Below are 16,955 nucleotides of genomic sequence, written 5' to 3' on the forward strand. Positions count from 1 at the left end.
TATTGACATGCATGATAAAACTCCCCTGCTAAAAATGTCCTATTCAAACCAATTTAGTATGTGATTGGATATAATCTGGTTTTCTAATCGAATATTAACGCTTTAAAACTAATATAATCGATTAAGTCCGATTAAGATTAACGCATTCTTTTTCATCAGAAGAAGACCAATTATGAAGTTTAATCGGATTTTATTAGTAATTTTTAAAAAATAAAACAATGCTTTTTTAATAAAATACAATTTATTAATTCCAATTAAAATCGATCAAATTTTATGATAGTCTTAATAGGATTTAATCGTTTATATTGATTTAAATGCGATAATACCAGATTAGAAAACCGGATTAAAATTAATTAACTTTTTTTTGCACTAGTTTATATATTGGACTATTTTTTAAAGACCTCGTATCATACTAGGGTTAGAATGGATATTTTAAAATAATAATACTGTGAAAATTTGATATGTAAGGATTTTCAAAAGGTTCTGCCGATTTCGTGCTCATACTACTAGTTTACTAACTAGTATTTTGAGCAATTCGAAAGATAAGATGTTTATGAACCTGAATCATGAAAGTAAATTTTTTGTCAAATGGGAAGCTGCGCGAAAGATTTGAGCATATAAACAGATCGATAAGAAAGTACTACGTAGTGGTTTGGGACAAGATTCGCCTAACTTATATGCACACGTAGTAAATTAAAACATTGTTCCATACTTAAAAAGTAATATCTATATTTTATAAGGATTTGTCACCTTTGAACCAGAAACATCAAATTATACGATGAAAAAAACAAAATATCAATGTTTCGCTAAATCATAGGATTCCGTAATTTATAATCTATCATTAGATTGACAAAATTAAATGACTGTATTATTGCAATAGAATATAATATCGCATAAAGAAAAAAAAATCATATTTTATTATTATGGGTACCAAATTTGCTTCTTGTAAGTAATCTGTAAATTTATTTAGACATTGTATGAATCTTTCTCATTAAATCATTATTGACTAAAATATACATAATTACACAAGACAAAACATACATAATTTGAATTAGTTGGAGAATGATCCTAGTAAAAATCCAAATATTTTAAATAACCGATAAGCTAGAAACTAGCTAAAAAAAATTGAACTGCGTACTTTTTTGATAGCTAGGAAATATTGTTTGAATAATAGAAACATAATTGAATAATATAGACTTTTTCGAATAATCTTCTAATTTGTTAGATATAGCACTTAAAAACAAGAAGAATTTATATCAGTATGCTATTGTTTTATAATTATGTAGCATATCCAATAAGTCACAACAATTCACATGATTTTGAGGTCGCTTATAATTACAATAAAAAAAGTTATGTATAGTTTATAAGAATAAAATATAATTTATAAATATAATAATAGGCGTGCACGCAAACATAGATTTATGTTATCATAAATTACGTAGGATCAACCGTAAGTTTCTCAAACCTTTTTTGTGACAGTGCAGTATATTGTATAATGTGTATTTAGGATATTTTTATGAAGGAAGAAACAGTGGTATTTTAGAGCTGTCAACGGCTAAGATTGTCATATATGAAGCATCCCTGCTAAAAATGACCAATTAAAATCGATTAAAACCATAATAATTGGTTTTAATACGGAATTGTGATCCGGAATTGTCGAATTCAAACCGATTAATACGATTTAAACCAATTATAAAAGTTAATCGGTTTCGATCAGATTGAATCAATTAGATTTTGAGCAGAAAAAGCATTAACTGAATCCTATAAATACACCCTGGGGGAAGTGAAAAAAAAAATACTCATAAATTATCTCAAATAATTTCAAATAATGAAAAATAATAGTACATATTAATAAAGAGTAAGCAATAATGAATAATAAAATTGAATAAAAACTGATAAGGGTAAATAATAGCAAATAATATTAAATACTGCTAGTCCGAATTAAGACATTTTTATTTAAAATTATTTGCTATTATTTGCCATTATTAGGTATTATTTGTCATTATTTAAATTTTTTTAAATAAATTTGTTTTTTCAAATTCATCAAATATTATTAATTATGATTGAGAATTATTTTATACTTTTTTCAGAAATTGATAGTGATCTGTGTAATTATTTGTCGTTATTTGTCATTATTTATCATTATTTGTCATTATTTGTCATTATTTGTCATTATTTGACATTATTTTTCATTATTTTGGTTTATTTATACTAGAAAAAGTTTTTTATTTTATATTTTTATATATTTATTTACGAGAAAAATTATTTAATATTTTTTAAATATCTTAATTGTTATTGAATATAATCATAACATTTTTTTACAATGAAATATTTCTGTGTTGTTTCCTTTCGAGCCATTATTTGTTCGTGGTAGAAGGGCATTATTTATTTGTAATACAAAATAAATAATATGAAATTACGTAATGGTAAACAATGTACTATATTTTAGAAGTAGCTTTTAAACAAGTTATTTTTATAGCTCTATCATCTCTAGTTCCTCTTCATCGTAGTCAGAACCGAGTTCTTGATACTCTGTGATCGTTTTAACGTGAGCTTTTGCTCCATTGATTGCCCGCCTGGCATAGTTATTTACTAATCCTAAATAGTGATTATGCAGCTGTTCTGGAAACTTGTAATGGTTCAGGAAGTGTTCAAAATGCGCCCTCACAGACCTTTTTTTCCTGGGAGTGAGAACCTTCAAGTCCTTATTTTTTTTGTCTTCTTTACGCACCGTTCGGAAAGCCGACTACGTCCCCATGCTGCGTACATCATGTTTATATAAAATCTGCTGAGCTCCTTTTGAGCATAAGCCTCTTGAACAGCTGCTTTCTTCACAGGTATTTCGCTATCGGCATTCATAATCTGAGGAAATCCTCGTACTTCTTTTTGTTTTTCTTGAGCGGCCACTTCAGCTTTCTCAGCCTCTGTCAATAAATAATAAAAAATGTAATCATTCATCTTTATTTACCCGTATTATTTTTATTGATTATTTACTTTTCTTGTGTTCTTCATCTTCCTTTTGTCTCTTCTCCTCTTCTTTCTTTTCTCTTAATACGCTGAGAGCTTCAATCGCTCTTAACCTGTGCCTTCTTTCTTCCCTTAGTTTTAGTTTTAATTGGTCCACTACATTATTTTGTCTGTCTGGCTGCAAACAATTAAATAAAATATATATGAAAAGATTACTAGACATATGATTGCATGTTACCTGTGCTGTTTTTTTGATCGTTCAGAAAACAGAAGGTTGCATTAGCTCTGAACCATGAGCGTCGAAACGACCTTTTCAGAGCAACCTACACCTTCTGCTCGCTGCAAGATCATGAAACTGCAGTGGCTTCATGAAATATAGGTTGAGGGTTTGCATATCAATTTTCAAGTCTGTATGATAAATCAGTTTTGAGATATTCAATTTTTATACTTGAAAATTTGGAAATAATTGAATATTTTAAAACTGATGGATTGTGCAGACTTGACAAAAGGTTGCAATAGTCCTGAAGTATTAGTTACCTTGTTAGTCTCTTCCACACCGTCTTCATGCTCCCTGTTTCTATTTTTGTGGTCCTCATTTCTGTAGTCCTGGCTGTCATCGTCCATATCATGGCTTCTACTATCCTAAATATGTTAAATTTGTAAAATGTGTATTAATATAATATTATTTATTGAATATTATTTAAATAATCTTGAGTTTAAACAATATTTATCAGATTTAAAGTGATTTTTTTAGACACGATCTCATTATCGCTCACTTGCAGTCTGAAATCAGTGCCTTTCGTTTTCTTTGGAATGTCTTGATCGCTTAGCTCCAGTCCAAGCCCATCCTTATGGTTGTCCTCTAGCGATTGTTGGTACTGACTTATTATTTAAGCCGCTGCATCTTCTTCAGATTTTTTAAATTTCTTTCTTGCTTTCTATAAATAATAAGACATGAATATATATGTATACATATATTTATATAAATGATAGCATTGAGTTTTACCTTTCTGGATTTATTTGATTTATCCTTCTCATTAATGTCCTTATTACCCGCCGGAGCATCTAAAGCTAAATGATTTAGTTTTGGCACACAAGGTCTAACTTGACTTATAAATTCATTTAACTCTTCTTCCGTATCTAAAAAATATCGACAATTTTTACGTAAATACATGTATAAAAATATAAAATATTACAAATATTAGTAAATCAATGATAATTTGATATTTGAATTAAATACAACTTCCATGCACAATTATTTTAGGTTACGTTAGTAATAGATTATATCAATCATAATAATAAGCAAAGATGAGAAATGTTAAGTAAATAAATGGATTCGTTAACTAACCTGCTACAGTTAATATTTGGCATCCGTAATTCTTGTTGTTGAGGGAGCATTGAAAAGGTTATGAACGAAACTCTTCACTCTGCTGACCAAGTTCATCGTATTCAAAGTCGGTTATTTGCGAACTTCTCACGATTTCAAAAGAGTTCGTTGACTTTACGTATATATAGACATACCTTGTGGAATTTTATCTGTCACATTATAAAAAAGCCAGTAAACAAATCTAAAAATTTTTAGTTTGTAAAAAAAGAATTCATACTTAGACTTACCCGTGATGTTGCTCGTATTTTTGGCATAAAGCTTATGGTCCAGTGGTTCGCATTGCGAACATTGTTAGGGAAATTTCGGATAAAACGAAACGGAACAAACGGCATTATAGTATATCAAAGATTATACGTATAGTAATGGTATGTACTCTAATCGTGTTCCGTCCGCGACCTACCTATATGCTATATGACGCATACGAAGCCAAAACTTGCGTACGTGCAACATTATTGAAACAATATAACAATGTGATTGGGGTACTGCAAACTGTTCAAAACTGATGAATAATAATTACAAAGTTAAATTTTAGGGACTTAAACATTTTGTTAAAAATACATAAATGATAATAATTAAATAATTTGTTTCAACAGTAATTTTTTTTTTAATTAATAAATAATTATTTTATAGTATGAAAATGTGTTAATTAATTTTTCTCTAACGAAAATCACACATTTGAAACTTGCGCGGAAAGTTTTGGCAATCACTCACTGGCAGACGCATGCGCAGTCCACTAATTCTCTCTCGACGTCAATAACAAGGTTAGGACATAATTAAATGTACATACCTGGGATATATCATATAGCGTCCTATATCCGTACATACATAACCTAACAAAGGCGTTTATTTACATCAACTTTTACATACATAATAACGAAGAGATAACGTTCAATGAAAATAGAAAAGCTGAAAGAAAGATGAATAAAAATGTAAGTTACCTTAATGAAAGAGTCCATAAAAAAATAAACACGAGCAACGGAGATATAATTTTAATGTGCATGTTGTTAGGAGTTCGACATTCACTTACATGGGGAGCATTATTTGATATAATGAATATGATTAGTAAATTATTTGATAGAGATATTCTGCAAATAAGTAAATATAAAATGCTACATTTTTTCCCGAGAGAAAAGATTGGTTTACATATCATATTTATTGTTCTGAATGTAAACATTATTTTGGTAATCGTTCAGAATTACCTTCTATCATCACTTGTGTTTCATGTCAGTTTGTGGTTAAGGATGCAAAAAATTGCCATATTTTTTAACATTAAATATTAAATCTCAATTAAAACAATTATTAAAAAATCCTATTCTGCAACCTCACTTAAATTACAGAAGTAATCGAAAGAAGAAACACAATGATAATATTGAAGATGTTTTCGATGGAGATTTATACAAGCGACTGTCACAACCTAATAATATTTTGTTTGATGATAATAATTTTTCATATATGTTCAATACTGATGGATGCCAAGCGAGTGATTCAAGCCCTGTTAGTGTATGGCCAGTTTTTTTAAAAATAAATGAACTACCGCTAAGGGTACGTGATGATAACATTATTTTAACAGGACTGTGGGTGAATGAAAAAAAGCCCACAATGAATTAATTTTTACCACCTTTAATAAACGAGCTTAACGATGTATCGTCATAAAGAGTCGACTGAAAAAAAACAATGAAATAATAAATTCAAAATTTATTCCTCTTGGATGCTGCATGGATTCGGTATGCAGGTGCAGTATCCTAAATATGAAACAATTTAATGGACATTTTGGCTGTACATTTTGCTACCATCCAACTGAGAACGGTGATGATTTAAGAAAATATCCTGTAAATCACTCATTTTATCCTCTTCGAACTCATAACAATATAATTAAAGACATGCTTTCTACGCGCGAAGAAGATAAAGTTACAGGTCGAATAACAATAAAAGAAGTCAGTGGAGTTAAAGGTGTCTCAGCGCTTATAAATTTAAAATATTTTGATTTAGCTGATGGAATGACTCCAGATAGTATGCATTGCGTGTATCTTGGTGTTATCAATCAGTATACGGAAATTATCTTAAGTTCTTACAAAAAACCATACTATGTTGGATCTCCGGTTGATTTGGATGTCATAAATAAACGACTTCTTTCTATAAAAACACCGAAATGTATTACAAGAACACCGGGTTCCCTATCTATTCGTAGCTCCTGGAAATCATCTGAGTGGCGTAACTGGCTTCTTTATTATTGCATATTATGCTTAGAAGGAATTCTTCCTGTGATATATTTAAAAATTGATCAAAATTAGTTTGTGGTATTGAAATCTTGCTACGGAATTCAATCAGCCAAGAGGATATTTGGCTTGCAAATGAATTACTAATTAGATTTGTCATAGAATTTGAAAATTTGTATGGAAAAGATCAAATGACATACAATGTTCATATATTACACATAGCAAAAAGTACAAAAAATCTAGGACCCTTATATTTTCACGATGCATTTTATTTTGAAAATCTGAATCGCTTATTATTACACATGAAAACAAGACCAACAGATATAGCTGTTCAAATTGCAAATCGCTATTTTTTTTACAGATCAATACCTCTATTTTCAACATATTTTCTAGTTGTATCCAGAGTTTTAGAATTATCAGAAAATTTCTAACATGAAGTTAAAAGCTGCATAAAGGTCGATAAAGCAGTCGTAATTGGTGTAGGTAATGACTACTTATTCAACGAAAACGAACAGCAGTTAAACTTCTTTGGATCATGCTTAAGTTATCAAAAATTGATTTATAATCATCGTAGATATGCCACAAAAAATTATGTAGAAAAATTAAAAATTAACGATTCAGTATTTGAAACTTATTGCGGAAATAAAGGTGTAATTATTAACATTTGCTTAGTGGAGAACGATGGTGAAAAAAAGATTGTAATATTTTATCATCGTTTTAAAATTCATAAATGTTAGAATATATACGCTAACACCCGACATCTAGCAACCCCGCAGCGCCCTCGCTGCGTAAAACAGCCACGACCACGTGATCCGCCACTGCGTTCGTCGGCGTGCTCAAGCTCCAGTTGCCACATTATATAGTCGTATATAATGTGGCAACTGGATGTCAAAGCAGCATTTATTCACAGCCCTATAAAAAGTGAAATATTTCTGGAAATACCAGATGGCTTCGAAGAATATGAAAATCAAAGTCAGACAAAAGTCTGGAAGCTCCACAAGTCTTTATATGGTCTGAAAACAAGCCCAAAGAACTGGAATGCACATTTTTTGAAGTTCGTTAAATATTTTGAATGATTTAGTTTTGGCACACAAGGTCTAACTTGACTTATAAATTCATTTAACTTTTCTTCCGTATCTAAAAAATATCGACAATTTTTACGTAAATACATGTATAAAAATATAAAATATTACAAATATTAGTAAATCAATGATAATTTGATATTTGAATTAAATACAACTTCCATGCACAATTATTTTAGGTTACGTTAGTAATAGATTATATCAATCATAATAATAAGCAAAGATGAGAAATGTTAAGTAAATAAATGGATTCGTTACTAACCACATTTTTTGAAGTTCGTTAATATTAAATATTTGGGTTTTCAAGCAAACAACAGAGATCCATGTTTGTTTGTATATACTGAAAATAACAGCTGCATAATAATGCTGTTGTATGTCGACGAAATATTGCTGACAGGCAATAACGAGCCCAAGATGAGAGAAGTACAGAAAGAATTAAGTAAGAAGTTCGATATGAAGTTCCTGGGTGAACCTAAAGAATACCTAGGAATCACCATAACGAGAAATAGAAAGGACAGGACCACAAGATTGGATCAGATCAAGTTTATAAATAAGATGCAGATAAAATTTGGGTATGCACAAGCTAAAAGCCAACCGACTCCCATGGTAACGAATCAAGTACTTAACAAGCAAAGGAAGCAACGAGAGAATGAACCAACTGATGAAAAAGTCATAAACCAACGAGAATACCGAGAAGTTGTGGGTTCTCTGATGTATCTCGTATCAGGTACAAGACCAGATCTGGCCTACGCCGTCAACATACTGGGTAGACATTAGCAGAATCTGACCAAAAATGAATGGAAAATGGTTACCAGGTTATTCAAGTATATCGCCTGTTGGCAGCTGACGTACAAAGGTTTAAAAGAGGGAATGGAGTCCTTCACAGACGCAAGCTTTGCAGATTGCAAGAACTCACTTACTACTAGCGGTCATGTAGTTACTTTGTACGGAGACACGATAGCATGGAGAACGCACAAACAAACCTATGTAGCCCTGTCAACATGCTAAGCCGAGTATGTAGCTATGAGTGATGCTTGCAGAGAGTCAATCAGCATGTGCCTGTCACTGAAAGCAATTCCAGGCATGATGTTCTTTCCTTTCACCTTGTTGTGCGATAACAAAGCAGCAGTAGCTTGCACACAAATGGATGGAAGTAACAAACTCAGGCATATGTCGAGAATATGCGAGGACTACGTTAAGCAATGTGCTCAACTGGGCTATGTAAAGATAGAATGGGTTAAATCAAAGGAACAAAGGGCAGACATCTTCACTAAACCTTTGCTCTCTGATAGCCGTAATATATTAACCAAGCTACTGCTGGGAAATTAACATATTTTTCATGTTGCAGAGTAATTCCTCAGAGATGACCATGCGTGCAGAGGCGCAATGGAAAACAACACAGCGGTGCGTCCAAGGGAGACTGGACGATGTCGAGTGTAATCGGGAGGGAGTGTTAGAATATATACGCTAACACCCGACATCTGGCAACCCCGCAGCGCCCTCGCTGTGTAAAACAGCCACGACCACGTGATCCGCCGCTGCGTTCGTCGGCGCGCTTCGCACGCCGTCTCACTTCTTGCGCGCTCGCCGAGCAAGCCACACGCTTTCTCAGCCACGCCAAGCCTTTCTTTTCTTTGTCCACGTTAAGTTCAGTTACGGAATAAAGCAACGTTTATCTTTCTCATAAACTGAAGTGTTTTCTTTTTGCGTATCACCTTATCCCTATTATGCGCGTCCGCTTGTAGCTAATATACCAACATTAATAAAAGTTAATCTTTTCAGATATCAAGTAATAAAAATAAATAATAAAGAATGTATTTTAAATAATGACAAATAATTTCAAATAATGATCAATAATAATACATAATAATCGATATTTGATAATACTTGTAAATAATGACTAATAATTACAAATACTGGCAAATATTGACAAACAATAACAAATAAAAAAGTCTCAATTCCAACAGTAATTATCAGTATTTATTACTTATTATTTGTCATTATTTGTCATTATTTCAAATTATTTAAGATAATTTGTCAGTATTTATTTTCACTTCCACCAGGGCAATTAAAACCGATCAATTTTTATTATCAGTTTAAATCGTATTATTTGGTTCTAATTCGATAATTCCGCATCACAATTCTGTATTAAACCCAATTAAAGTTTTAATCGTTTTTAAATGGTCATTTTCAGCAGGGATCTTTTAAATTTGCCATTGTATCAGAAATAAATTTTATTAATCAGTTTATTTTCAATTCACTGAATTTATTATATGTAGAGCTAGATTACTGGAGATCTTTTAGTAACAATATGAAACTTAATGTTATGCAAAAATGTGTATTTAACTGTCACAAAAAACGTTAAAAGTGGATGTACTAAAGGATAACCTATTTATTTCCCTGAATCGAACAGAGAGAATTTGTTAGAAAGACGAAACCACTGATTTTGTTCTTGTTTTCAAAATATTTATATTCTTTAATTTGGGCATCCATGATTTCCTGTAAAGAATCCTATATCCTGTAAAGTATTTGTAAACATTAATTTTTTTTTTTAATTAAATGTTATCTTTGTATGTTCGTCAACACAAAAATATTATTTATTTTTTTACACTTATAATACAAGATTGAATTTCAAATAAAAATTATCAGATGTAGTCCATATCAAATGATGCTAGGGATAATAATGATAAGAAATATACAAGTCATATGACATATGTATCAATACATTTCGTGTATTTTCGGTACATTCGATATATATAAGGTGCTCTTCTTTATTTTCATATACAGAAAGTTAGCATAATTTGTTTATCTTCTCACTGCATTAGTAAAAACGTTAACTTTCCAGAGTCGCTAGAAATTTTGAATGCAATGGTCGTTTTTTAATTTTTATCCTCGCTCTCGTTAGATAACACACATACATAAAGACATTATTTCTTAGACTAATAATTTGTATATAATAGTCAATAATTTTTAAAGTATAATTTATCTTATGTGATGTATTCTTGATTTCGATTCAGATGTCCAGCATTAATATATTCGAGATATGAACACATACTGCTGAAAATGACCAATTAAAAACTATTAAAACCTTAATTTGTTTTAAAACTGAATTGTAATTCGAAATTGTTGAATTCAAATCGATTGCTACGTTTTAAACCGATTATAAAAATTAATCGGTTTCAATTGTATTTAATTCCTGGTGGAAATAATTAGCTGTACAAGATAATGCCAAACTATATCAAACTATGTCAAATCATGCCAAACGGTGCTACATTATGCTATAGTCATGCCAATTCGGACATTTCGCACGATTTGGCACTATTTGGCACAGTATGGCACAATTATGCATAATATTATATTTTTAGAATTAAAAATATTTTTCTCGAGTTTATTGTTTTTTCAAATTTTGAGCACGGTTTGGTATAATATGGCACAGTATGGCTCAAGCTGGCATAATACGGTAGAATCTCCCTTGTACAATTCAATAAAAAAATGTGACTCGAGGCGGAATCGAACCCTGGTCGCCGGCATGCCAGTTGAACGCCTCACTGCCTAAGCTATTTTCTCATATATAGTGTTAGAATATCAATTTCTGCTTTTATGACTATGAATTTATAAAGAGTAATTAATATAACTGTCCAACTGAGTAAACGATTCTCAAGTCTAATAAACTTAAAATTATTTTTATTATAATGTATAAGACTTCTTATGAGCTACTCATTATAAACAGTAAGGATATGCCATAGCAACACTATCTCAAGCTGTGACAAACTGTGCCAAACTATGCCATATTAAGTCAAGTCGTGACATACTATTCCAAACTGTGGCAAATTATGCCAGATTGTGCCAGATTTCCTACATAACTCGTAAAAAATATTTTGATTATTTCAAAAATTTGGTACATTGAGGCCACACTGTGTCAAAATGTGCCAAACTGTGCCAATTGGTGCGATATGTCCGAAATGGCATGAGTGTAGCACAACATGGCACAGTTTGGCACAGTGTGGCAAATTTTGGCACAATGTTGCACACTACAGCACAATTTCTATTTTCACTAGGGATCAAATCAGTTAATGATTTTTCTGCTCAAAATCTAATTGATTCAATCTGATCGAAACCGATTAACTTTTATAATTTGGTTTAAATTGTATCAATTGCTTTTAATTTGACAATTCCGGATCTCAATTCCGTATTAAAACAAATTAAGGTTTTAATTGTTTTCAATCGGTCATTTTTAGCATACTATGCACATGAATGTTTGAATGAAAACCAAAAGTATATAAATTAAAATAAATTTAATTTTAAATATCATTAGGCTATTTGTAAAAGAAATGTTAATGAAACTTTAAACCATGGGATACCATTGGAGGTATATCATTCGGATAATAACTCCTGCGCAGTAAATTCTGCAAACCCTGCTAAAAAACCCGGATTAAAATCGATAAAAGAAAAATGAATCGATTCTGAGACTATATCTTAATCTCAATTATTACAATTAAAAGGAATTAAAGGTATTTAAATCTATTAAAGCGTAAAATGTATGATCTCGAAGTCGATTAAAGATGACTAAAAAATGTTGATTAAAATCAATTTAATTAGATAAGTATCATTATGTTATAAATTGAATCGATTTAAAATCTTCAAAAAGGAATTAAGTAGGGGCTGTTGGAGGAGCAGCTGAACAGTGTCACCGCAACGTCCAAGTGGCGCTGCGGTCAGGTGGCAAAATCCCGATTAAACAATAAATACAACAGAACTGCGAACCTTAGAAAAAATCGCTCTTTACCGCCCTTACTTTTATCCTAAAGTAATAGTAACTAGTGCAAAACATGGTATTAAGTGCATATTTTCGACGTAGTATTAGAATTACGATATGACCTCTACCAAGGCACGGTGACTGTATATAAATTCAAGATGTCCGCTAGTACGGCTGCCCTGTTTCTGTAACGTATAATTCCAATACTACGTCAAAAATATGTACTTAACATGATGTTTTGCATGAGTTACTATTACTTCAGGATAAAAGGAAGGGCAGTAAAGAGCGATTTTTTCTAAGGTTCGCAGTTCTGTTGTATTTATTGTTTAATCGGGATTTTGCCACCTGACCGCAGCGCCACTTTGACGTTGCGGCGACACTGTTCAGCTGCTCCTTTAACAACCCCTCAAGATATGGACTAGGAATTGATTCAATGCGTTTATGAATTAAATCTCATTGTTTAAGGGGACACAACCCCTTTAAATCCTGAAAAAAAGAATTGCGAGTAAAAATGACAAAGTTAAAGTAAATCATTCAAAATTTTTTTTAGTGATATTTAGTATAAATACCTTTCACTTGACTGTGCTAAAACCTTAAGTATCCCTGCTGGCCCATTGTGACACTCGGTGCATTGTGTGTGAATTTTTTTACTTTCCGTAGGATTCTAAATCTACAAATGGTTCTTTTGATAATACAATGAATTTGATCGAAAAAGAAAGTTTGAACCACTATACCCCACGTTTTAAAGGTCGCTCTTTCGAATAGTGATGGTTAGAAATCCTTAAAATAAGTTTTTTATGTGAAAATTGATAATAAAAAAACACTGTTTTTTTTAAATTTTTTTAAGAAAATTTTTTTTTTTGCTTGTGCATTTTTCTACATACTTATTACCGATAAATAACGCGTTTATGGACCCTAAACTAAAAGTTATTGGCTTAAGATTAATAAAAAAAAATTTATTTATACAAAATGGCGTTCAAAACAATAAATTTTACTTTTAATCTTCAGCAATTTTTTTCTCAATTTATATGGACCTTAGGAAAAATTTCCTAAAAAAAACGTCCTAAAATTGTTCAAAAAATATCCTTAAATTTTTTCAGGACCGTAAAAGAAATTGTTGATTTTCTGGAAAAAGTACTACACCTATCGAAAAATATAACACTTCAGCAATTTTATTCTCAATAACTATGGACTCGCGGAAAAATTTTGGGTGAACGAAAAAGTTTTAAAATCAGCCAAAGAATACCCTCAAATTTTTCCAGAATGCTTTTTTAAAAATGAACGAATTTTTAAAAATTTCAGTTTTTCCATTTTCTGGAAAATCAAAAATTTTCTTTTACGGTTCTGAAAAAATTTGAGGATATTCTTTAAACAATTTTAGGACGTTTTTATTCTTAGGAAATTTTTCCTAAGGAAAAGTAAAATTTATTGTTTTGAACGCCATTTTGTATAAATAAATTTTTTTTTATTTATCTTAAGCCAATAACTTTTAGTTTATGGTCCATGAACGCGTTATTTATAGGTATTAAGTATGTAGAAAAATGCTTAAGCAAAAAAAGAAATTTTCTTAAAAAAATTTTTTTAAAAAGACTGTTTTTTTAATTAGCAATTTTCACATAGAAAAAACTCATTTTAGGGATTTCTAACCATCAATATTCGAAAGAGCGACCTTTAAAACATGGGGTACAGTGGTTTAATTTTTTTTTTCGATCAAATTCATTGTACCCTGAATCTCTGAACTTTAGTGTCGAAAAGTGTCGGTTCAGGCGCTAATAGGTTAAGGGGATGTTGTCCCAAAAAACACTGTTTTTCTATTACATAAAACATTTTGAATAAAGTTCTCAAATGAAAAACCGAGTCTGTAACGCCGTAGTGTTAAGTTTAATGAATCGTTCTACTGCAAGAAAATTTCGATCGGACTTTTTATTTTTCTAAAATCTTGGAAATATGAACAGATGTTTAGGCGTACTTCGTCGTACTCATGCGATTGCAGCGCCAACCTTAAAATCTAATTTTACATAAAACTTTTTAAATAAAGCTTGCAAATGCAAAACCTAGTCTGTAGCGCCGTAGTGTTAAATTTGATGAATCGTTCTACCGAAATAAAAATTCGATCGGACTTTCTGTTTTTCTAAAAAATTGGAAATACAAAATACCTCGTGGCGGATTTGCGAAGCTTTTGGATCGACATCCCCTTAACTGTAACGAGTACTCTACTGTACTGTACTTTACCCCGATTTCCTTCCACCCGATTTCCTGATACCCCAAATTCCCGATACCTCGATTTCCTACTACCCCGATTTCCTGCTACCCCGATTTCCTGCTGCCCCAATTTCCTGCTGCACTACCCGATTTCCAACTGCGCTACCCCTATTTCCTGCTGCGTTACCTTGATTTTCTGCTACCCCTATTTCCTGCTGCGCTACTTTGATTTTCCGCTTTCCCGATTTCTAACTGTGCTACCTCCAACTACTGTTAGCCCATGCTACCCAGTTAAAAGCTGCGGTCCCCAGGCCCCTGCTAGCCTGCCCCAGCCAACTACCCTTCATCAACCTTTCCTGCTTTACTCACCTGCAGATCTGTTTTATCAATGATAAGGTATATATATTTTTATATTATTATTCGTTGCTAAATCTGTTATTGGGATCTAACACGATCTCTGATGTAAGCAGTACGAAATTCTCGTACGCGATTAAATTGGGAATTAAAATGATTTCAATAATATGCTATTAGAAACAATTTCATTTGGCTCATCATTATTTACGATTAACTAACAAACAATCAAATATAATTAAAATTGATTACTTTTAATTATAATATAGTCTTTTAAAAACGATACGATTACTTTGGATTAAACCTGACATTGCCGCATTATTTTCAGCGATTTCAAGGACATTAAAATAGATTAAATGGAATTGTTAGTGATAATGCAGATCAAAAACGATTAAAATTAATGCTAAAAATGAGCATTAATTGCTATACGATTAAAATGCGATTAAAATAAATCATATTTTATCGCATTTAATCTTCAGCTATTAGCAGGGTATATTTATACTAAAACCAATCATAATCTCCTATACAATACAACTATAAGAATGTGCATAATTACTTAGTCTATACAATTACGTGACTACTACTTATACAATGCAATTAAAAAAAGAACTGAATGGAGTATATAAATATGTACTTCCAGCAGGGAACTGCACTCAACTGCGATTTTCAAAACGTTATTTAAATCCAATAATATTATTGCCGCAATTTTCAAGCTAGACATAACTAATTTCTATTCCTGCTTCAACTTTGTAAATACACACAAAAACTTTTAATTATAATAATTAAACGATACAAAAACTGTTTTTAATTGGTTATCTTTCATAAATGAATAATTATTATTAAAATAAATTTAATGTTAACATACCACTTTTCTCATATAAGATGTATGTATCTTACAAACTCAGACATATAAAACTTCCCTGCTAAAAATATGCGATTAAAAACGATGGACAAAAAATGAATCGATTCCGAGTCTATATCTTAATGCTGCGTTTTACATTTGAAAGTGATTACATTCAGGCTGCTGCTTGTGTAATATATTGATAGCATTAAAATCGATTTAAACGATAAAATAATATCGATTAAACCGGATTAGAATACATAAGTATTAGGGTATTCACTTAATCGATTCAATGCTTATTTAAATCGGAACCAATGTATCTTTGTTCACTGTAGAAAAACGGTTTTAATGATTTTTTATATCTAGAATAACATTTGATATTATTCAATCGTACTGTATTTAACTATGCAATCGTTTGTACTGGTGTGTATATCGTGGTGTTAATCGATTTGAATTGACATGATTTTTGTTTAATCATGTGTCGTTTAATAAAATCAATCGATTTTAATAAAGTTTCAATTCAAATCGATTGTAGTTAATAAATCTATTCTGTCTTCTACTGCATTTGACCTTTCTTATATAGTAACGGAGAAGAAAATCTTGTCACTTGCGACTATGAACATTTGGAGCGACACCAAGCGGTTATATTAAGAAACATAGGGTCGATTAAAATTGACTAGTTTTGCAATGAATTTAATCGATTCTAATCGAAATATAAAGTTTTTTTCACAAGGGATATTACAAAAATTTGATCATTAAGGTCACTTAAAATGTTATCAAAATTAGTTGTAAATTTAAACTGATTTAATATCGACTAATAAGTTGATTTATATTTATTGAATGAATCCCAATTGAACTGCATTGAAATAATCATCGCATAAAAGTTGATAAAAATATCTTCATTATGATATTTTGATTGCGATTGAGACTAGTATTTTTATCAGTGATTCTTTTTTTTCTTTTGATTATTTTAATTGATTGAAGTATAATTGAATCTAACCGTAAAAAAGTATTGAGATCGATTAAATATTATATGAACGAATTACCTTATGAATCAATTCAAATTTATTGATAAAATCACGAACAAATTATATTAGAAAAATGATTATTATTTTTATTATTCGTAATAAAGTACCATTCGAACAGATTCATA

The 16,955-nt window shown here is 30.8% G+C and overlaps 2 protein-coding genes across 17 annotated transcripts in view; one reads left to right on the top strand and one right to left on the bottom strand.

The window, feature by feature from the left end:
• Positions 1-16,955, top strand: part of LOC100680429 (protein unc-79 homolog) — a 2,400,004-nt gene that overhangs the window by 211 nt on the left and 2,382,838 nt on the right. For 15 of the 16 annotated variants that reach the window (XR_004345182.1, XR_004345183.1, XR_004345184.1 and 12 more), the window contains exon 1: positions 585-945. The exons of the other annotated variant lie outside the window; for it this stretch is intronic. Coding sequence is in view for 10 of the 15 variants with exons in the window: in XM_031923946.2 (XP_031779806.1) it covers positions 924-945 (22 nt within the window). In the remaining 5 variants the exon portion in view is untranslated. Of the gene's footprint in view, positions 1-584; positions 946-16,955 lie in introns of those variants that run through there. 16 annotated transcript variants of the gene reach the window in all.
• Positions 2,341-4,911, bottom strand: LOC116416260 (chromatin assembly factor 1 subunit A-A-like). Its single transcript, XM_031923972.1, has 7 exons — positions 4,582-4,911; positions 4,316-4,503; positions 3,974-4,107; positions 3,744-3,905; positions 3,505-3,609; positions 2,995-3,145; positions 2,341-2,924 (listed from the first exon to the last, which is right to left on the bottom strand). Exons 5-7 carry the CDS (start codon positions 3,589-3,591, stop codon positions 2,698-2,700), a joined length of 465 nt encoding a protein of 154 aa, XP_031779832.1. The 5' UTR covers positions 3,592-3,609; positions 3,744-3,905; positions 3,974-4,107; positions 4,316-4,503; positions 4,582-4,911; the 3' UTR covers positions 2,341-2,697.

This window comes from Nasonia vitripennis (assembly GCF_009193385.2).
Source record: "Nasonia vitripennis strain AsymCx chromosome 2 unlocalized genomic scaffold, Nvit_psr_1.1 chr2_random0002, whole genome shotgun sequence".
Lineage (NCBI taxonomy): Eukaryota > Metazoa > Arthropoda > Insecta > Hymenoptera > Pteromalidae > Nasonia > Nasonia vitripennis.

Coding starts and splice junctions, on each gene's coding strand:
- LOC116416260 (XM_031923972.1), bottom strand. CDS start 3,591: ATGGACGATGACAGCCAGGACTACAGAAATGAGGACCACAAAAATAGA. Junction 3,146..3,504: donor GTGTGGAAGAGACTAACAAG/GTAACTAATACT, acceptor AATTGTTTGCAG/CCAGACAGACAAAATAATGT. Junction 2,925..2,994: donor AGATGAAGAACACAAGAAAA/GTAAATAATCAA, acceptor ATTTATTGACAG/AGGCTGAGAAAGCTGAAGTG.